The sequence below is a fragment of the Lissotriton vulgaris genome, chromosome 6 (genome assembly GCF_964263255.1).
Source record: "Lissotriton vulgaris chromosome 6, aLisVul1.2, whole genome shotgun sequence".
In the NCBI taxonomy this organism is placed as follows: Eukaryota; Metazoa; Chordata; class Amphibia; order Caudata; family Salamandridae; genus Lissotriton; species Lissotriton vulgaris.
Genome location: NC_141694.1, coordinates 1,014,630,365 through 1,014,653,402, shown reverse-complemented (window position 1 = coordinate 1,014,653,402; position 23,038 = coordinate 1,014,630,365). Strand labels below are relative to the sequence as shown.

At 41.2% G+C, this 23,038-nt stretch overlaps 1 protein-coding gene across 3 annotated transcripts in view; it reads right to left on the bottom strand.

Annotated features, from left to right (window-relative positions):
- VIT (vitrin) overlaps positions 1-23,038 on the bottom strand; it is a 1,955,513-nt gene that overhangs the window by 806,051 nt on the left and 1,126,424 nt on the right. For all 3 annotated transcript variants that reach the window (XM_086927073.1, XM_086927074.1, XM_086927075.1), the window contains one exon: positions 8,929-8,991. In XM_086927073.1, coding sequence (XP_086783199.1) covers positions 8,929-8,991 — 63 coding nt within the window. The remainder of the gene's footprint in view (positions 1-8,928; positions 8,992-23,038) is intronic.

The window sequence follows — 23,038 nt, the reverse complement described above, 5'->3', positions numbered from 1 at the left end:
TATTCTGACTGGGACTGACTAGTGTGCCTTGATACTGCAGGCTCACCAACAACTATACTGCTCACACTTCCCTCCTCAGTTTCTATTACTGACCCTGCAGCCATAAATCCTGCATTTGCAGTTTGCATCTATTTTTTTTTTTTAATATTTGGGCCAGGCTCCTTGCTACATTACCACCAGTTTGGGATAGCTCAACCTATATGATAACAGTTTCCTGACACATACTTTAAGTGCCTGTAGCCCACCTTTTAACAGAACTTTCAAATGTTTATAGGAGATTGTTCATGTGTCCCTGTTGATGCCTGTGCACTGCAGACTCTTGAATCATTTATGTTGACATATCCTTAATAGCCATTGTAAATTCTTTGAAGCCAGATCTATTGGCTGCATAACCTTTGGAAATTGCTCTAATTAATTTTGCTACCCACGTACTCAATTTAGAGGTAGACTTGTGCGGTTTTATTTGAACTTTCAACATAGATTACTCTAATATATGGATTTGTGCTAGATTTGGGGAGGTTTCCTGGACTTCACCAATATTGGTCCCAAAAGTAGGTTTTAAAGCCCTTCATTCTCCTTCTAAGATGGAAAGGGATGATGTTGGAGGAGTGAAAGAAACTGCAGAGAGAGCAGCAGTTGGAATTGGGTCTCCTAATGCAGGGGTGGTGTATTGCAGATTAGGTGAATTATCTGCCTGGGTAGAAATTGGACTAGCATGCCTTCAGTTTCTGCTCCTATGTGACAGGAGTAATCACTAACATTCTCTGTATCTGTTCGGGTTGTACGAGTAGATTGTGCTTTTGTAGATAAAAACATATTGAAAATAGTGTTAGAGTAGTTTGGATTTTACTGATTGTAATTTTGTTATAAAGTATGCCAATTTGAATATATGTTTGTTGCTAAAGTAACAGCTGCATTTGAAATATATTTAGCATTTACAATGTATTTTAGATAGGTCACCAAGTTCCAAAGGCATTTTATGATGTAAGCTTTGGCGTTAGACACATGGTCTGCAATATGCACAGTGCATTGTACTGGTCAAAATAAAAATCCGAAATTGATTACTTAACTATGAATGTCCACTAGAGTTTAACACAAATATATACTACTTAATAAATAAACATCATGTAATTACCACATCTGTAGGTTCATTTAATTTCTTAAATGTATTATACTTATTTAACAATAATATATTGTCCTAAGTACAGTGTAACTAGCTGACCTGAAGAATCAGATATAGGGGCTGATGTTTCAATACGGTTTACTCTAGAGATGGTTTCGGGTTGAGAGGTGCTCTTGGTTGATTCTTTCAAAGGTAGAGACGGTGGCTCTGTACTTGGTCCCAAACCTGGGGCTGCAGCCTCCTGTCTCCTTGATGACACATTCTTTTTGGGGCAAAGACACAGGTAGTACCACTGCTTCCTGATTTCTTCAATAGACCCTTTGGTGACAACCACAGCATTTATTATTTGCTGTACCCTGATCCAAATTTGTTTTGTTGCCGCAGGAGCAGACTTGGAAGATTTGCCAAGCAGCTTTTTATGTTCTGATACACTCTCCTCCACAAGAATTGTCAGGTCTGGGTCACAAAATGTGCACTTCCACTTCCTGCCAACCTCTTCTTTTGACTCTGGATGGACATGATGGATTTTATTCCTTCTATAATGGGAGAAAAGTTATCTTTCTGCTGTGAAGCTGAAAGTGAAGGTGCTTCCTCAAATGGGTGAGGTAATCACTCGCTGCCCAGGTGAGAGTCGCCATTTGCGACTCCTAGCAGCAAACAGTTGACAATGCAGTATTTAAAAATTGTGAATACTTATGAATCACTATTTCATGAAAGATATTGTACCTAAATCATATTTAGCGATTCCTAATTTGCAATTTATTATTTTTTGCTAACTCACTCACTAAACATAATTTTCATACATGAGAGCCTACATTATTTAAAGAAAAATGGTGCCAGTAAGCAAGTGAGTGCACTGGACATTCTAGGTTAGACATCCACAGACTGTCATCATACTTTATATGTAATCATATAGCATTAGAATGTTTCAAAAACCCAGTTGAATGGGGATCTTTTATCTTTGTTAACACCTTGGCTGCTAAGGCAATTATCCTCATATGCTGACTATTTTGTTTTCCCATTGTTCATGACGAGCTCAGCTCGTCATGAGCCCAGCTCAACTGTGCCTCATGACGAGCTCAGCTCGTCATGAGCAGCGAAGGGGTTAAAGAAGATCAGTGAGCATCTGGAGATCGGGTAAAAGAGAGTTTTAGAATATTTGTCTTTAGTCTTGTGGCATCGCCCACTTAAAGTGAAGGTAGTCTCTTCCACTACCTCACCTGTTCCTTTTTCCGCCTTGGAACGTCCCGAGATGACACGGTCGGAGCGTTCCAAGGTGAGCGCCTGTGTGTAGCTGTCATCGGATGGTGACAGCCTGTCAGCTGTGGCTGGGGCCGATATACTTATACTTGCCGATCTCTTGAATAAACCTAGCTCGTACTACTTCTTCAGCGTCTTCCTCTTCTTTAAGCAGACGCTACACTGGCGACGAGGATGAACAGGATTAACTTTAAACGAATTCGGCCCCAACACGCAACAGGAAAATATACGAAAGGAACAGAAAACAGTTGAAGAAGGCATCACTTAAAGAAAATAAGTAGTAAAACTTACCAGGTCTAGGCAGCACTCGCCATTGCCAAAGGCGTAATAGAGGACTCACCCGCTCCGCCTGTTATGAAGCAGACTGTCACGGATCTAGGAGTTGTCATCCCCTACACATAACAAAATAAGGGTACATGAGGATACCTGGGCAAGTGTTGAACTACACCCAGTGAGTGGAAGCGTGGGCTGAATGAGAGTCGTAAACTCCTGCGTGGCGAACCTGAGGGCAAGCGATCAGTTTGGCGTGAACAAAGAAGACTAGGTGCCGGTCTGCGTGTGTGCAGCGTGTCAAGTGCAGGCAAAGCTAATGCGGTAATGGAGGGGCGAGGCAACAAGGTATGGTGGCGATAGTGTGCAGACGACTGTTAAGAGCAGCGTGTGAGGAACGACGCATAGGGCTGACAGGGATTGCATGACCCCGCGAAATCACCCCTCATGGTCTTTGCGGGTCATAGATCCTGACGAGAACCCAGGAGCGAGCGGTTGCTGCGTGAGGAAGTGCAGTTGCCCAGCAGTAGGAGACAAACTGAGAAAAGTGTACAGCGTACATTCAAGAAAGTGGCCTGAGGTGACTGAGGATGTGTCCACACTAGTTCTTGGCAGTTAATGTCATACAGAAAAAAAAGTAATAAAGGACAGAGACTTTGCCTACTGTGAGAGAGACTCTGCCAGGAAGTATTCTCTGTGAGGGACAGCGCCATCCAGTGGGCTCCAGAGTGTATTAACCCTCATCTGCTATCCTGCTGAGAAAACTGTCATTCCATAGAAGAGTGAACTGCTCCAATCCCTTGCAAATATAACAAAGTACAATTGTTGCTTTCTTCACCGTTTCGTGGTTGGTTAGTTCCACCTATACATGTATTGGGGTGGTTTTTAAAAATTTACAGTGAGTGTGTCAGCTAGGCAGATTATCTAATCTAACATGCAGACTGTAACGCCCCCCTTTCTTTTTAGCAAGCCCGGGGGAGCCCACTATTAAGAGAAACAAATGGAAGAAGGTCTTCATGAATTATGCAGTTGTCTGTGGAACGAATTTAGGGCTGGAAAGAAAGGTAGCGTTACTATCATACTATTTAGGGGCGGAGGGGGAAGAAGTATTGGAGAATCTCCCAGAGCTGGGTGCACAGGAAGCTAGGGGTTTGAATGAATTTGAGATTAGTCTAAAAAAATTGGACTTACATTACCTTCCGAAAACTAGCACCATTATGGAAAGATACCATTTTGGGAAAAGAGGGCAGAAGGAGGGGGAATCAATCGAGGACTTTGTCTCAGACCTACGGAAACTGGCTGCCACATGCAAGTTTGGGGGTGCGTGTGAGGAAAGAATCAGAGACCAGTTTGTGTTAGCGTGCAGGACTGAACGTGTGCATGAGGAGCTGTTGCTAAAAGACGACCCACCACTAAGAGAGGTACTCATAGTTGTCAAGCAAGTGGAGCACATGATGCTGTGTGTAAATAAAATCAAACAAGACAGTGAGAGTAAAGTCAGTGAAAGCAAGGTCAAGGTGAGTGAAGTGGTGGCAGAAAGCGACAGAGTTAAAGAGCAGAAGGGTGAGCATAAAGAACAGAAGGAAAGCAGAATGGGATGGTCTTTCAAAGGCAACTGCTATAGGTGTGGCAAGCAAGGACATATGGCAAGCGACAAAGATTGTCCTGCGCTGAAATACACATGTAGTAAGTGTGGCAGGAAGGGTCACTTCAGACAGTACTGCAGGAGTGGTTAGGGATATAGGAAGCAAGGAAGGGATAACACTACAAAGGTGTGCGATGAAATTGTCCTGCAAGTGCAGAATGGACAAGTCAGTAATCCCAAGGACATTATGAAAGTTGAAGAGACAGGGGTGGAAGCTTTGTTTGACTCGTGTTCCAAGATAAAGATCATCAATGCCCAAGAGTTTGAAAGAGTGGCTAAAGGAAAACTCAAACTGAGTAAAATGGATGTAAGGTCGGGGGTTATGGTGGACAACCCATCCGCATGTAGGGTTATTCTTGGGGCACAGTAGGCTACAGAGATAAACTGACAGTATCTAAGATCTATGTATCCTCATTAGGGGACAACATATTGGGGTGGCAAGCTCAAAAAGAACTAGGTGTTTACCTCAACCCTAATAAAACTCCACAGATTCTAGTGCAGGAGGTAGGTGAGTCTTGGGGGAGCATCGAAGAAGAGTTCAAGGAGGTATTCAGTGGGGAACTAGGGTGCTTAAAGAACTACTCCCAAAAGATAAGACTGAAGGAGCATGCAGTGCCAGTAGTAGCAAGAGTAAGGAACCTCCCCATAGCAATCCAGGAGGCAGTCAGAGCTGAGCTAGATAAATTGTGCAACCTAGGGGTCATAGAACCTGTGGAGGCAACAGAGTGGTTGGCGCTGATCGTCGCAGCAAGAAAAAAAGATGGATCGGTTCGCCTATGCATTCATCTCAGGGCACTGAACAGAGAGGTCGTGGTCGACAAATTCCCGCTGCCCAATATCACACAAATGATGAGCATGTTGGAAGGAGCGAAAGTATTCTCAACATTAGACCTAACCTCGGCCTACTTCCAAATCATGCTACATGAAGATTCGCAGGAACTTACGGCGTTTGTTACACCAATGGGAGCGTTCAAGTTCAAGAGAATGCCTTTCGGTTTAGTCTCGGCCGCGGCTGTGCTCCAAAGAATCATGGGCAGTATTCTTTGAGGCATTCCTGGTGTCTTATGTTATCAAGACGACGTACTGGTCTTTGGCAGAAATAACGAGCAACACGACGCAAGATTGAAACAGGTGCTGGCGAGATTCAAGATGCAGAGCCTTACGATGAAGAGAGAAAAGTGCAGGATCGGCTGTAAAGAGTTAGACGTCTTGGGACACAAGGTAACACCAGGTGGAACTCGTCCCAAGGCAGAACTCCAGAACACCATAATCAACGTGACGCCACCGAGAAACAAAGAAGAAATAAAGTCGTTCATGGGCATGTTAGAGTTCTACAGCCAATTTGTGCGGAATTTCACAGGCAGGACCTATGCCATACGCAAGTTGCTCAAGAAAGACGTGAGTTTCAGTTGGGATGAGGAGTGCCAAAAGGAATTTGGAGATGTGCGGAAAGCACTTGCGGAGGCGCCTAGCCTCAAAGCATTCATACCGAATAGGAAGACGGTGGTGACAACCGACGCAAGTTCGAAAGGACTCGGGGCAGTCCTCATACAAGTGGGGGTGTGGGGTGAGGAGACCATAGCCTTCGCATCGAGATCCCTACGGAAGCCCGAGATCAACTACTTGGTAATAGAGAAGGAGTCATTGGCGGTACACTGGGCCATGAACAAGTTCCGGGACTTCATCTGGGGAACCAGGTTCAACCTGCAAACTGACCACAAGCCCCTGGGCGAAGTGTGCAACAAAAAGGGACTCGACGCTATCTCGAGTAGAATCAGGCGTTGGGTTGTGAATCTACAGGAGTGTACATTTAGCGTTGAATATGTGCCTGGCACGAGGAATCTAGCAGCTGACTGCCTCTCGCGCCTTGTGGGAGAAACAGAGGAAGATGAAGATGGCGACAAGAACGGAGAAGATAAGGACGAGTCTCTAACAGAAAAAGTGTGTGCAATTACCTAAGGGGATGTTGGAGAAGAGAGTTGGAAAGAAGCAGTTAGAACATATGATCAGTTGTTGGAAGTGTGCGGGAGGATAAAAGGAAATTGGAGACATAAGGACAAACAAGACGAGACCCTACGCTCATTTTGGATGGTCAGGGATGAACTGTCCGTCACTGAAGACTGTCTGTTCCATGGCACAATGTTGATCCCGCCCAAATACTTGAGGGAGTACCTAGTGGATTTAGCCCATGAAGGACACCTGGGTATCACCAAGACCAAACAGAGGATGCGGGAAGGCCGAACATGGACAACGCGATTGAGAGAAAAGTGAGAGACTGCATACCATGCACCGTCAGTGACAAAGTCTTGAAACAACATACGCCTCCCATGCAGTGCAGACCACCCCCATCGGGACCCTGGGAAGAAGTGGCATTGGACATAATAGGCACGCTCACGGGGGAGATACGCACTCCTTATGTCTTAGTGCTCATGGATCTATACTCTAGGTGGCCAGAAGTGAAAATCGTATCTGAGACCACCACGAAAGCAGTCATCGAGTATCTACAAGAAATATTCCTCAGGGAAGGCCTACCCAGCAGTCTGCTGACAGACAATGGTGTGCAACTATGCTCCAAGAAAATGAAATACTTTCTTGAGAAGAATGGGATTGAACACAAACGCTGCACATTGTATCACCCTGAGACCAATGTACGGTCGAGCATTTTAACTAAACTCTCAAGGAGAGCATCCAGCTAGCGAAAACTAATGGACTAAACTGGAAGGAAGAGATTGAGAAACGTCTAGAAGCCTACCGTTTGACTCCTCACCAGACGACAGGGGTCACCCCTTTTGAAATGCTCCGGGTGAGAAAGCCAAATACCAAACTGTCACCGGGATGGATGGGGTGGCACAAAGGATGGACAGATCACTCTAGAGAGGCCAAAGGGTTGGACAGACAGCGCAAAGCCACGATAGAGAGAAAAGACAGGTTTGATAAACTACACTCCACAAAAGACGTAGGGTTTAGAGTAGGAGATACTATAAAAATCAAAGCACCTACAGGCAGAGCGAGTTGGTCTGAGTTCACCAAACCCACAAGGATAGTCAAACTGTTTAAAAATGCTGTGAAAACGCAGGAAGGGAAGATCTGGGAAGAGTAGTGAGATACCACCCTCCACCTGATGACAAGAACCTTGTGGTCAGAAGGGAAGACAAACCCCAGATGCCGGGCGAACTGCCTGTTAGGGAGCGTTTTGGGGCATCCCACACTGCCTGCAGAGCTAGCCAAAGGGTGGTCAGTCGCCCCAGATACCTGGAACAATATGTTACTATGTAGTACTGTTACTGTTCTTATGCTGTTCCCACATGGTATTTTCTTGTGTTCTGTAGGGAAGGGGGATGTGTGGCATCGCCCACTTAAAGTGAAGGTAGTCTCTTCCACTACCTCACCTGTTCTTTTGTCCGCCTTGGAACGTCCCGAGATGACATCACTTAGAATGTCACGGTCAGAGCGTTCCAAGGTGACCACCTGTGTGTAGCTGTCATCGGATGGTGACAGCCTGTCAGCTGTGGCTGGGGCCGATCTCTTGAATAAACCTAGCTTGTACTACTTCTGCGGCGTCTTCCTCTTCTTTAAGCAGATGCTACAAGTCTGCTCTCCATGTTTAAAGCCATATCTCTCCTTCTTCTTTTGTCACTCAAAAATGTTTTATCTTATTAGATTCAGGTACAGCATTGCACATTTCATGGTCTCTTACCCTCGCAAAGTTTATTGTGATGCTAAACTCGAACCATGTCCTTGTGACTCTAAATCTGTTCAGAACTTGTTGTAAACATCAGGAAGGGCAGACCAGCCTTGTATCATCTCCAGCTATTGAACAATGAATACACATTGTTAATGGTGTATGGATACATTTCTACAGCAGTCCGTTTACGGAATCTAGTTGGGAAATTATTTAATTTACTCGTAAACTGCACTTTTATTGAATTCACTGCTACTACTACACCATGCTCCCGTCACTGGTCTTATGGTTTTATTTGAGCCCTAATGAATTACCTCTGAATATCATGTTTTTATGAGGATATAGCGCTGTTTTAGCTTTATATTTTTATTTTCTGTATGCTTATTTATGACCATTGTTACAAATTTAAATTTTTGTCTACAATTGGAATAGTGATTTGATGCTAAATGATAAAATACTATTGTTATTCCTAGTTTACACTGCCTATCATGAATTTTTATTACTGTGAATTTTATTAAATTTTTTTTTGTTTCTTTTTTAAATTTTGATGTCTTCTTTTATGGTTTCAAAAAGAGCCGAATAAATTATATTTTGCTTGACCAGAACATAGTTTAGTAAGGGGATGCATTACAATAAGTTATGAAATATGGTCACTACTTTTAAATGTCAGTCAATCAAGCATATTTTGTGCAACATCACAAATATATTCATAAAACTTAATACACATGTAAATAATATAAACTATTAATAAATAAAAGTATGTTTAACATAAATACATCACGTTTTAAACTAATATATTACAATCATTTACTAACCCATGAGAGTCATTACTCATTTTGGCACCAATACATTAATCTATCATAGCAGCAAGATGTGGAACATGATAAATACTACTAGTCTTCTCTTCTCCATAAAATGACACAGTGGTTTAACAATCATTTCTCTTACTTGGATGTTCTTGTCCTGATTTTTTTCCTTTCTCAGATATAGCCTGTTGAAATCTTTTATATCCTGTTTGAAAATAGGAAATGTGAATCAGTATTATCAAAAACACTTTCTCTTTCACCTAAATACCATTTTTATTAAGAGTTCAAGAAAATTACTACAAATACTTGTGTATTCTCACACCTGCTAACATTCAGTATTCCTTTCAATATGTTTTCACAGATTAGTTGTTCGTTCACGTATCACCTTTCAATTTATGTACTCAAGTGTGCCAGATATTTTTGAATATCTCAATAGATTTGAGAAACATATATTTGTCACAATGCTGCTGTGTGAGGTTTTTGCTTTGAATTTCAAATATAACTGAGGAAATTAAGTTTGTGTTGAATAGGCCTAGCTAAGTCAAAATTACTTTTTCCAGAGCTAAACCCAATTTCTACTACTTTCACGAGGTTCTCTTTTTTTAGGCTTATCAGCTCTTTCTATGGCCTTTCCTTTTCCCCTTGTGAATAACACTGTAAATATTCAGAAACAAACACCACAATCTAACCCTATCTTATCCTGTTAAATATGACAGTATGACTACAAACCTTGATTTTTCAGATGAAATTCTCTAAGAACATCTCAACCAAGTGAAACTGAAAATGGAATTTTTCTACAGGACTAAAATTTGTCGATGCGAATTACTGCAAATTCGCACAACACTATTATGTACCTGAAGGGATGATGAGGTAGCATTGCTCTATAAAAAATATTCCTCTGCGTGGATACTGATTTAAAAAACTGCCTGTTAAAACAGCTTGAAAGAGAATCAAATTCGTATAACTCAGCAAAAACCTGAACTGAACAACTTTATTTAGTCCATGTAAAATATCTTTATACAAATAAAGGACTTACACATTCTGGGGATGTCAGCTCCTCATCTTAAGATTTTCCTGGCATCCTGCTAACAAACAAACTAAAGTCATGTACTTCCCTAGCACCTGCAGATTAACTGGCTCACTACCCATCATCAGATATCTGAAAGGATGTATGCTGTTAGGTATTAAGACAAAATATTGAGTTGGAAATGTCGACTTACACAAATATCGAGTTGGAAATATCGTGACACAGAAATATCGACAGCAAGAATATCAAAGTCAAGATTATCAAATTTAAGGTAAGAAATATTGGTTAAAAAAAATAAGTCATGAATATCATTTGCAAAAATATAGTTGTTTAAAATATAGTTTTTTTAATTAGTGATGCATTTTAGTTTTATATTTTAAATGTATGTGATGTATGCTTTTTTGTATAAGTATTGTTTATGGTTTTTAATATATCTGTTAAATTTTTAGTAGTTATCAATTATATTTTAATTAAATGTTGCATTTTTTAGTTCCGTAGATGATTATGGGTTTTTAGGGGAATAGGGTGGAAAGTAATTTAATTATAAAAGATTAATTCATGTTTTTTTTAAATTTATTAATATTTATTTTTATATTGTTAATTGTGGGAAGTAAGTTATTTGTAATTAATTATTTTGTGGATAATTGATATTAATTAATTCACTGATAATTAATTATGGTAATTGTATAAAAAAACAAATTAGGTGTAGGTTTTGGGGTTTATAGGGGTAATGGGTGTGAAGTAATCTATTTGTGGTTTATTAATAATTTGTTGTTAATTTATTTTAAATTAATTGTAAATTAATTATGTAAATTGTTTAATTAATTTTAGGTGTGGGTTGTGGGTTTAAAGGGGTAAAGGGTGGGAAGTGATTTATTTTTAATGAACTAATTAATCATTTATTCCTAATTAATATTGATTAATTAATTGAAAATTAAATATGGAAATTGTGTAATTTATTTTAGGTGTGGGTTGTGAGGTTTATAGGGGTAAAGGGTGGGAAGTAATTTAATTTTTTACTACTTAATAATTCATTGATCATTAATATCAAATAAATAACTGATATTTAAGGTAACTTTATATTTTTTGTGTGGTGTTTTACTTTTATGGGGAAAAGGGTGGGGAGTAAATTAATTTTACTTTATAAATATTTGTTAAATACTATTAGTTTTTTAATTGAAAACAAGTTTTAATTGTGTAATTCTTTTTACAAGTGTGGAAAGTTTACTTATTTTTATGAGTTTTAATTTGTTTTTTAATTAATATGTCTTTAATTGGTAATTAATTATGTTAATTATGTAAGTACATTTAAAAAAAGTTAGATGTGGGTCGTGAATTTGTGGTGTTATAGGGTAATAAATGAAAAAAATAAATTCACTGATAATTACTGTTTTTGTTTCTAAATATTTTCTAATTAGAAATATTTATTTGTTTGCAAATAATTTTTTCTTTTATTTTTTATTTTATTTTGTATAATATTTGTAGGTATTTGTCATATGCGTTTAACATTATATTTATTTTCAAATTTGTAATATTAAATATATTTTTCTTTTCCTTTAAAAAAAAATATTTTTGTTGTTAATATTTAGTTTGTTTTTAATTTTAAAGTAACTGGAGTGAGAATATTAATTGCTACTCCTCCGGAATCCAACGCTTTCCCTACTGTTGCGCTGATTGGAGTGAATCTTGTCCCACCACTATCCAATACATTCCCTACTGTTGCACTCACTGGAAAGGGAATAGTATGTTTTACCCTTCCGTTATTTATCACTTTCTCTACTGCTGCCCTCATTAGAGTGTAAATAGTCTTTTTCCCCCTCCGCTGTCCAACACTTTTCCTCCGTTTAAAATGATTGGAGTGGGAATAGTAAATTTTGGCCCTACACAATCCAGCAATTTACCTACTGTTGCACTGACTGGAGTAGGAATAGTAATGTTTTACCCCTCTATCCACCACTTTTGCTACTGTTGTACACATTAGAGTGGGAATTGTCATTTTTACCCCTCTGCTATCCCACCCTTTCCGTACTGTTATACTTATTGGAGTGAGAATAGTAATTTTTACCCCTCCACTATCCAACACTTTTCCTATTGTTGCACTCACTGGAGTGGAAATAGTAATTGTTGCCCCTCTTGTATATATTTGCCCCTCCGCTATCAAAACACTTTCCCTACTGTTGCACTGACTGGAGTCCGAATAGTAAATTGTATCCCTCCGCTATCCAACATTTTCCCTACTGTAGAATTCACAGGAGTGGGAATAGTAAGTTTTACCCCTCTGCTATCCAACACTTACCCACTGTTGCTCTCACAGGAATGGGAATAGTAATTTGTACCCGTCCGCTGTTCAACACTTTTCCTACTATTACACTCACTGGAGTGGGAATAGTCATTTTTACCCCTCCGGAATCCAACACTTTCCCTATTGTTGCAATCACTGGAGTGGGAATAGTAATTTTTACCCCTCTCCTATGCAACACTCTCCCTACTGATGCACTGTCAGGAGGGGTAAATGTAAGATTCAATATTTTTAAATAGTTTAAAGTTTTAATTTATAATAGAATGTTTTTTAAAAATAGATTTCATGGTATTGGTATATATAGGTGTATATATATGTATATTTGTATGTGTGTGTATATATATATATATATATATTCACTGAAAAAAACATAGGTTTTACAGACGATATAGTTAGGAATTCGCATTTAAAAAACCTTAGAAATTCACAGAAAAAAACCATAGGTTTTAGGGACGTTATAGTTAGTTGGACATTTAACTCATACAAAACGATAGAAATTCCACTGTTATAGTTAGTTGAGCTAACTATAACTCGCACCCCCGCAATGCACTGCTGATGACGTCACATATAACATCATTCATGACATGGTCAGTGACATCACTCATGACATCATAGAGAACTGTACTCTATGTCCTCAGATTTTGTCAAGAAGAAGTGACAAAAAGCATTCCTTGTTGTCTATGCTAACTACTGCCTTCGATCTACACTGCGGACAGCAGGGTACACAACTTGAATTCAGCATTGATTTATTAATTGTACAGAGAACTGTACTCTATGTCCTCAGAGTTTGTCAAGAAGAAGTGACAAAAAGCATTCCTTGTTGTCTATGCTAACTACTGCCGTCGATATACACTGCGGACAGCAGGGTACACAACTTGAATTCAGCCTTGATTTATTAATTGCACAGAGAACTGTACTCTATGTCCTCGGATTTTGTCAAGAAGAAGGGACAAAAAGCGTTCCTTGATGTCTATGCTAACTACTGCCTTCGATCTACACTGCGGACATCTGGGTTCACAACTTGAATTCGGCCTTGATTTATTAATTTCACAGAGAACTGTACTTTATGTCCTCAAGTTTTGTCAAGAAGAAGTGACAAAAAGCATTCCTCGATGTCTATGCTAACTACTGCCTTCAATCCACACTGCGGACAGCAGGGCTCACAATTCAGATGCAGTGGCGATTGCAGATGACACAGTCCAGTTTGCAAGACACATTGCTCCCATTGCGGCCCGCAGGGACCACGCCTCATTGCAGGATGTGCACACGTTGTGTGCTTCAGGTGCTACTAACTCACGGCACCATAAATCATCACCACGTGGCCTTATCAAGGCAATACATTGCTCCTAGTGCTCGCCGCCGTGACCACGTATCATCGCAGGGTGCGCACATACCGAGTACTCCAGGGCCACAAACTGTGCAGCTCAACTCAACGCCACGTGGCTGAACGCCCATCCTGACCGCTGCCTGCGCCCTACACTGGGCTTACACGGTTCACAATTCAACATTAGTAGTGACCAAATTGTGTAAGAGACTATAATGGGTTAAAAAGACCAAATACTCCCAATATGTGTATCTCAAGTCAGCTTCACCTGTCTGTGGGCCTTCGCTGACCGCTGCCTCCGGCCTACACTGTGGAAGACCGGCGACATATGGTGCCAACTAACCCTGTTCAACACAAGCCGATCCCACATGTGTAACTGGTTCCTGACTCCTAAATGGCAGCGACCCAACTTCGTGGCACCAACCACACCACCAAACTCCCTTCAGTAAGTGAAGGATATTTGCATATGGAAAGCCAGGAAAACATGGTGCCACTGAACCAGTACTACGCAGGTCGGTTGGGCCACCAAAGTATGCACGTGTCTGTGGGCCCTTCATCACGGCTATCTCTAACCTACACTGTGGAAGACTGTCGAAACATGGAGCCACTAACCGTCTTCAACACAAGCGTTCATGTGTAACTGTGTCCTGAGTCCTAAATAACAGTGACCCCAAGTCTGTGAGTCAACCACAGCACCAGACTCCCTCCATCAGTAAGACATATTGCCATATGGAAGGCTGGCGACATGTGCTGCCACTAACTCTGTTCAACACAAGCCGATCCGACGTGTATCTGTGTCCTGAGTCCTGAATTGCAGCGACCCCAACTTCTTCGCAGCGACCACAGCACCAGACTCCGTTTGATCACTGAAGCATATTTCCATATGCTAGGCCGGCGATACGTAGTCCCACTAACCCTCGCTAACACCAGCCGATCCCACATATATAACTGAGTACTGAATGGCAGCGACCCCAACTTTGTGGCAGTGATCACAGCACCTCACTCCCTTCGATTAGTGAGGAGTATTTACAGATTGAAGTCTGACGACAAGTGGTGCCATTGAACCTGCACTACGCAGGCCGGTGATGCCACCAACGTATGCACAAGGCTGTAGGCCCTTCCTCATCGCTACCTCTGACCTACACTATGGTCAGCAGTCCTCACAATTCAGATACAGTCCCGATTCCACATGACACAGTCCAGTAGGAAAGAAACATTGCTCCCATTGCGACCTGTCCACATCAAACATCATCACAGGCTCATACACTCTCAATGTTTCCTTTACCACTAACCCTATTTAACACAAACACATCCTACATGTCTAACTGTGTCCTGAATCCTGAACAGCAGTGACCCCAACTTCGTGGCAGTGACCACAGCACCTCACTCCCTTCGATTAGTGAGGAGTATTTACAGATTGAAGTCTGCGACAAGTGTTGCCACTGAACCAGCACTATGCAGGCCGGTGGGGCCACCAACGTATGCACAAGGCTGTAGGCCCTTCCTCATCGCTACCTCTGACCTACACTACGGTCAGCAGGCCTCACAATTCAGATACAGTCCCGATTCCACATGACACAGTCCACTAGGCAAGACACATTGCTCCCAGTGCGACCCGTCCACATCAAACATCATCACAGGTTCATGCACTCTCAATGCTTCTGCTACCACTAACCCTATTTAACACAAACAAATCCTACATGTGTAACTTTGTCCTGAGTCCTGAACAGCAGTGACCCCAGCTTTGTGGCAGCGACCACAGCACCAGACTCCCTTCAGTCTTTTCTTTAAAAACATTTATTTATATGTAAATCTATACATGACTAAGACTCTTTTTTGCCCAACCGCACAGGGATACTTCTGGGCCCAAGAAGGTTGTTGGGGGTATGTTGATAATGTGGAAAAAATGTATGTTACCTCCTAATGTGTTGAGAGGGAGCTTCCAAAGGGGTATCACTCACAGAAAGAACTCCGATATATTTTCACAAATGCCTCGGACAGATGCCAGCTGACGGACTGAATCACAAAATAGTTTTTCAATACTTATGTAGTGTCAGCTATGAACAGTTCGGACCCAGGCTCGTAGAGCGACAGCTGCGGCCAGTCCGCTCGACTCCCAGACTCAGCACTACGAACCGATGCGTCGTTGTGTCTATCCCTGCCCTGTTGCGTCGTACCCCACGCCATGCCACGCCACACTGATTACGTTCCAATGTTGGCCCCACATAGCTACCTGCTTGCTGTTCATGTGCAGGTCAGTGGTCTACTTCTCAACATCTCACGGCCACTCCCTGAGGGCAAGTTTGCACATACACCACACTCATTCGGCACATATACGGCACAGGCCATGTGACCACGCAAATATAATAGATCGACAACATCACATCCTTTATTGCCAGAGCTGGCGAACAGTCCAAGGGTCTCAACTATAAAGAATCCACAAAAAGTTTCACATAAGGTTAGTCGCACACTCAGCTATATGGCCATCAGCGGCCTACCATCCCCTTGGCGTGGACTTCATATGCATAGGGTTACTGCCACCCCAAACTTATGTGGCCATCAGAAGCCTACATCACGTGCCACAAACTTGAGTTCCACTGGCTTAGCGGCACTAAACCCTGAGGTGCTTTCCACCATTGACGACTCATGACTCAGCGACATATGTGAGATATGCCAGGCAGCGGAGAATCTCAAGTGGTCTCCACCATTCAGGACTCAGCAACATCTGTCAGATCCGCGAAGAAGTTGATGTGGTCTCTGCAATTCAGGACTCAGCGACATCTGAAAGATCTGCGCACAATGTATTTTGGTCTCCGCCATTCAGGACTCTGCAACACATCTGAGATCGGCGGGGTTTTGACGGGCACGTGCAGTCCACCCACTGCAGCACACTCCGATGACACCAAGTAAATATTTGGTAATTGATGCGCAGAGGCAACAGTTCTCTCTCACTTCCATCTCTTCTCTCTCTCTCTCACTCTCCTCATTCCTTTCCTTCTATCTCTCTCTCCCTTCTCCCTTTCTTTCCTTCCCTTTTCCTTTTCTCACTCCCTTTCTTTCCTTCCCTCTCTTTTTCTCTCTGGCTTGTTTTTTTCCTTCTCTGTTTCTCTCTCTCAGTCCTTTGATATGCACATTACACACGTCCTTATTTTCTGCTTTATTTTCCAAGCTCTGTCGCCGACATTCATGGTCCCCACAGGAATATTCCACCTTGTTTTTCTATTATATTTGTTAAATTTTATTTATTGGTTTATTTTTGGATATATGTTAATAAAAAAATAAAATGTGAACATAGTTTATGATTTATATATGTTTATAAAAAAGAAAGTTTGACAAAAAAAATTATAAACCTTTTCGTTTGTTTTCTTAATTGCTGTGTGACTCTTTCTTGTTCTTATTACTGTTATTTGCTGGTATCCACCATGGTGTTAAATTTTAGAGCACTTATCGTGGGAATACTATTGATCTCTCCAGTTTGCACCAACTTCTAAATACTGTATTAGATTTATCTCAACTTTAGTTGCATTAAAGTGCTAATAATGAAATGCAGAGTAGCCGTTCCCTTGCAAAAAGACACGAGGTGCACCTTTGCGATTTATTCTAAATACTAAAATCCTGTATTGAATTGCAATGAGGTAGTGCCTGCACTTACAGTGTACATACAAAATCAATGAAGAAATCTCATTTTTTTATATTGATTAGGAATAGTGCGTCAAGTGCTGGATCTTGAAGGGATACACTGCCCAGTCCGTATATTGTTCTGCACACAAACAAATGACATCCCACTTTTCATAACTGCAATGCAAAATTAATTCCGGCGATAACCCACGTTACCACCAAGAATTTTACACCTGCGTTCTGCTAGTGTTAAGCAGGACGACTACCGGCAGCATGAAAGGAAACATAGAGAAGAGACACACCAGAACACCCACTGGTGGCATAGAGTGAATGACCACGATACAGGGATACCCATGAGGACCACAAGACTCATCGCCACAACCCCAGTACCACCAACGCCCCCCAAACCCACATCTGAGCAAGTGTGTACTTGTGGTCCTTGTGTTATCATGATAAGCAAATACCCTGCAACATCACAGTGTGCTGTCTGCAGCAAATGTTACAATATCCCCTCAGCGTTAGCAGTGACCCGGGGCATGTAGCTATGCATGCATCCCCCTGCAAGCACAACACAAGTGTGCTGGTCCGGCCTACACAAGTCAGCGCAGGGGTGTGCCTATCCGGCAAGTGAAACGAGGTGTCTCGAACATGTCTATGTGCAGGAAGTGCAGTAAGTGTGTCTCTGTGTTCTGGTGTGGCCTGCCACAAGGGCTGCAGCAAACAATGTTGTAAAATGGCATACACCATCCCCAAACGGCACTCTCATGGTGTAGTTCGAATGCCGCACGACATTTCGAAATACACATTACAATGCTATGCCATACGAGTGCACGGGATACAAGAGCGCACCGTACAAAAGTATGGGGGCTCGAGGGAGGGAGGAGCAGCTGTTTGGCAGCATAACACAGAGTGAACCCGCCCATGTGCCATGTGCTTGGCATCTCATCCATGATGACCACATTTGCACACGTCCCACAACACCCACTACCAGCCTTTGCACACATCCTATATTAATGCAGCATGGTTTTCACTTCTATGCTCGTTCAGTGGTGTGATGTTGCAGGGTTGTGTGACTTATGCTCCTTGTTGGTGTGTTTCATTTTAGCTATTGTTTGTCTATACTTGTGCTGTACTTGACTGTACATGTGTGCCATTGTGCCCATCTCCCCACGTCCCCCCACTCCCTGCTTCTTCCTCTCCCTGGGGCTCTTGTTTCTATAATTTTGCTCCTCCACCCATAAATACATATAAAGAACACATTAGAATAGTTCCTTGATTCTTTTAGGTTTCAGAACTTCTCTCTATTACTGTCTTTTTAATTTTCCATATAAACAGCTTTTTTAATATTCATGTACACATAGAAGTCAGAAATGCAACGTATTCTATCAACGCACTTTCTAGAACATTCTACAAAACGTGGAGGTTAAAAGTTCATAAATTTTTTTAAACATAACAATATTTTTCGCAACATTTTCTCAGACATTTAACGGCACATGCAGGTTAAAAGTTCACAATTGTTTTAAGTTCGAACACTGCATTCCAAATGCAAGTATCAGGTGTGGTTGAGTTGAGCAAATGTTATCCTATAATATGTACTCCACGTTCAAACTGCTTTTTCTTAACCAATCACAAAGATGCTTTTCCACAAAATGAATGTGCACCCTACTTTTAAAAAACAATGCTTTTCATCTCCCAATCAGGTACCGTTTTGTATGTGAAAAAAATGAGTTCCCCATCTTTAAACATATCTCTTATTCTACAAAGGAACTGCATGAGTTAAAGACATCTTTCCATACCTTCCAGCCGTACCTTCAAAATGCTAGTGTGGATTGTAGGACATAGCTATGTCTTCCGGTGCAAGACAGTTATCGTTTTGTATGGGGAAAAAAAGAAGTTCCCCATCTTTAAACATATCCTTTGTTCTACAAATGGACTGCATTAGCTACAGACATCTATACATACCTCCCAGCCATACCTTCAAAATGCTAGTGTGGATCGTAGGACATAATTATGTTTTCTGGTGCAAAAGGTATGCAGAACAGAGACCTATTGACTTAGACCTAGCTTTACAAAATGTGGATATTAAATGGTTTGGACAGAAAGGATTGAAGTGGCACCAATTGTTTTCTTTGGTTAAAACCTGTTTGCATCTCCAACACACTGACCTTGTGATTGTGCATTGTGGTGAAAACGACCTAGGCACATTGACTAGGGTAGGTTTGGAAATGTTTATGAAGGACACCTTTAGACAATTGATGTTACTTTTGCCTCAAACTGTCTTTGTATATTGAAAATATATGACAAAGACAGAAGTGGAAATGATCCAAACTATTTTGTCCTCAGATTGAAAAATCTCGGAAGAAAGTCAACAAAGCTGTGTCTGCATACCTCAGGACCACAAAACGGGATCCATCTACAGCAACAACATACGTTTTGATATGGCGGATATCTACTGAAGTGATGGAGTACACTTCACAGATCAGGGAAACCAAGTTTTCCTGAATAACTTGAAGCTGTGCATCTGCACTTCTATGTAGCTCCAACTAATGAACACAAGGGCTCTTTTTAGAGCCACCCTATAACTTACAACTTAGGCCCGCTATTTTCAGGCCAGATAACAGCAACTCCTGCAACTTCGCCAAAATGTATTCTCCACACAGCTGTGGTGCAGCGGCCAGACCATCTCACTTTGCATCAAAGAGCTCTCGCTTTGATCCCCAGCTCTACTCACCCATAGGGGTGAGTAGTTTGCGCCTTACAAATACCGTATTGATATACCTTCGCACTCCCTGTACAACACCACCTAAGCACCATATACAAGTTGGACAGGAGTGGCACAGCGCCCAGAGCCCATGACGTCACAGCATAGCACACACAGTTTGGGCTCAATGTTTCATCCCCGAGTACAGCAGCAGCTCAATTAAGCAGCATGACACTCTAGGCAAAACTTCACTTCATTTCCATACCCCGCACTTTCAGACCGGTAGGGGTCAGTAGTTCAACGGCTTTACCCCGAGTCTGTCAGCAGCTCAGCTTACGCCCCCAGCGCCATCAGACACGTAGGAGTGAGTAGTTAGCACTTCACAAATACCAAACTGATTTAATACGCACAAATTTACCTTCGCACTCCCTCTATACCACCCCCTAAGCACCATACACAAGCTATAATGTGCGAAACAAAAGTTCATTCAAGTAGCTATAACTACATGCTCACACTACTTGGACAGGCATGACAGAGCGCCTAGAGCACATGACTTCACAGCATATGACACACAGTTTGGGCTCACGCTTTCATCCCCGAGTCTGGCAGCAGCTCAGTTTAGCAGCATGAGACTAAATACAGTACCTCCCATATATTCCGTACCCCAGGACTTTCAGAAAAGTACGAGTCAGTAGTTCATGCTACTAGATATAAACACATGCTGACACTACTTCCACAGGTGTACTGCAGCGGCCAGTGCACATGACCTTACAGCATAACACACACAGTTTGGGCTCACACTTTCATCCCCGAGTCCAGCAGCAGCTCAGCTTAGCACCATGAGACTCTAGAAAATACCTCACATATTTTCCCAGAGGTATAAACACATGCTGACACTACTTCCACAGGTGTAGTGCAGCGGCCAAGGCACATGACTTCACAGCATAAGACACACAATTTGGGCTCACGCTTTAATCCCCGAGTCCCGCACCAGCTCACCTTAGCAGCATCAGACTCTAGGCAATATCGCACTTAATTTCCATAGCCAAGCACTTTCAGACCAGTAGGGGTGAATACTTCACTTCGCACCCCCTCTACAGAACACCCTACACCCCACAGAGGTTACAGTTCTTTTACCCTCCTCTTTCCCACTTTTTTTCACCCTTTTTCCCCTTACTCACTTCAAATGAATCACAAAATAGCGGCCTACACTTCCTAGTTGCAACCGCTCGCAGCCAATCAGCAGCAAGCTCGTGCTCATAACGCCTCAGTCAATCAGATGGCAGAATTCCCAAATATTGATATCTGTAAATTTCTATATTTCTCAAAAACTACTGAACGGATTTACACCAAATAAACAAAAGCGTGCTTTCTAGACCAAGACCCTTCTACCTGCCAAATGTGGGGTAATTCCGTTCAACCTGTAGCCTTGTCTAAAGTTTCTTATGGAAATTAACATGGAGAAAACATGTTTTGAGACCCCCCTTTTTTTTCGGCCCCCCCTTGATGAATCGCCCCCAACATTCAACATAGGAGCTGATATCAACAAAGAATTAGTTTTGAAAATGTCCTAAAGATTCATCAAATGACGTTATAAGCAAAACAAAAAATTATCTTCCTATGGAAACTCGGTCCTAACTATAACTACCTACTGGCGACTGCCAGTAGTAGGTATTATATAAAAATATATATTAAAAAAAAAAATATATATATATATATATATATATATATATATATATATATATATATATATATATATATATATATTCACAGAAAAAAACATAGGTTATAGTCCATATATAGTTAGGAATTTGCATTTACAAAACCTTGAAAATTCAATGAAAAAACCATTGGTTATAGAAGATATATAGTTAGGAATTTGCATTTACAAAACCTTATTTTACTCGCATAAAACCATTGAAATTCCATATATAGTTAGATGCGCTAACTATATATCGCGCACCCGCAATCCACTGCTGATGATGTCACATATTACATCATTCATGACATGGTCAGTGACATCACTGATGACATCACTGATGACATCTCAAATGACATCACTGATGACATCACTGATGACAACACCCAGTGACTGTATGTTTCTGTAAAGTTAAAATATGTCTCACATATTGAAGAATGAGTGGATGTATAAATGTCTGGATGAAGGATTTAGTAGGTGCATGACTGATTGTATGAGGGAGTGATTAAATGTGTCTCACTGAGTGCATGGGTTAGTGATTAAACTGTATTAATTTGTGCATCATTATATCTGTTGTTCTGTAAACTGCTGCATGTGTTGATCAGTAGCTATATGAGTAACTATATGGGTTATTGATTGGTTGCCCGAGTATTTGTATGGGAGACTGAGTATGTGTGTGTGAGTGGCTGGGAGCTGTGTGACTCTGTGCATAGATGTGTGAACAGCTGATTCACTAGATGTATGGGTTCAAAACTGCATGTGGAAACAACTGTATGGGTGGTTGACTGTGTGCATGAGTGTATTGGTGAGTGAATGGATATCTCAGTGCTACATGTCAAAGTAAGTACATATGTAAAAGACAGTACATGTGAGAGTTCACATATATAAATAACTGTGCATAAGAGCCAGTGAATGTGTGAGTGGCTGTATGAATCATTGTGAACTTGTATCAGGGATTGTATAAGAGAGAAAATATGTGTTAGTATATATTTGAATAAGTAAAGTTTGTATAACTGTATAGTTGAGGAAATGGAGGTGTGATTGATTGTTTGCATGACTGACTAGTTGTGTGAGTAACTCCATGGATGAGTGACAGTCTGTGAGTGTCTGTTTACACTGATTGTATCTAAGGTTATATTAGAGTCTGAAGAGGCTCATTGTATTATCACATGAATGATATCATGAGTGATGTCACCAGTGATGTCATTTGAGATGTCATCAGTGATGTCATCAGTGATGTCATTTGATATGTCATCAGTGATGTCATTTGAGATGTCATCAGTGATGTCATCAGTGATGTCACTGACCATGTCATGATTGATGTAATATGTGACATCATCAGCAGTGGATTGCGGGTGCGCGATATATAGTTAGCGCATCTCACTATATACGGAATTTCAATGGTTTTATGCGAGTAAAATAAGGTTTTGTAAATGCAAATTCCTAACTATATATCTTCTATAACCAATGGTTTTTTCATTGAATTTTCAAGGTTTTGTAAATGCAAATTCCTAACTATATATGGACTATAACCTATGGTTTTTTCTGTGAATTTCAATGGTTTTTTAATAGCAAATATCAAAA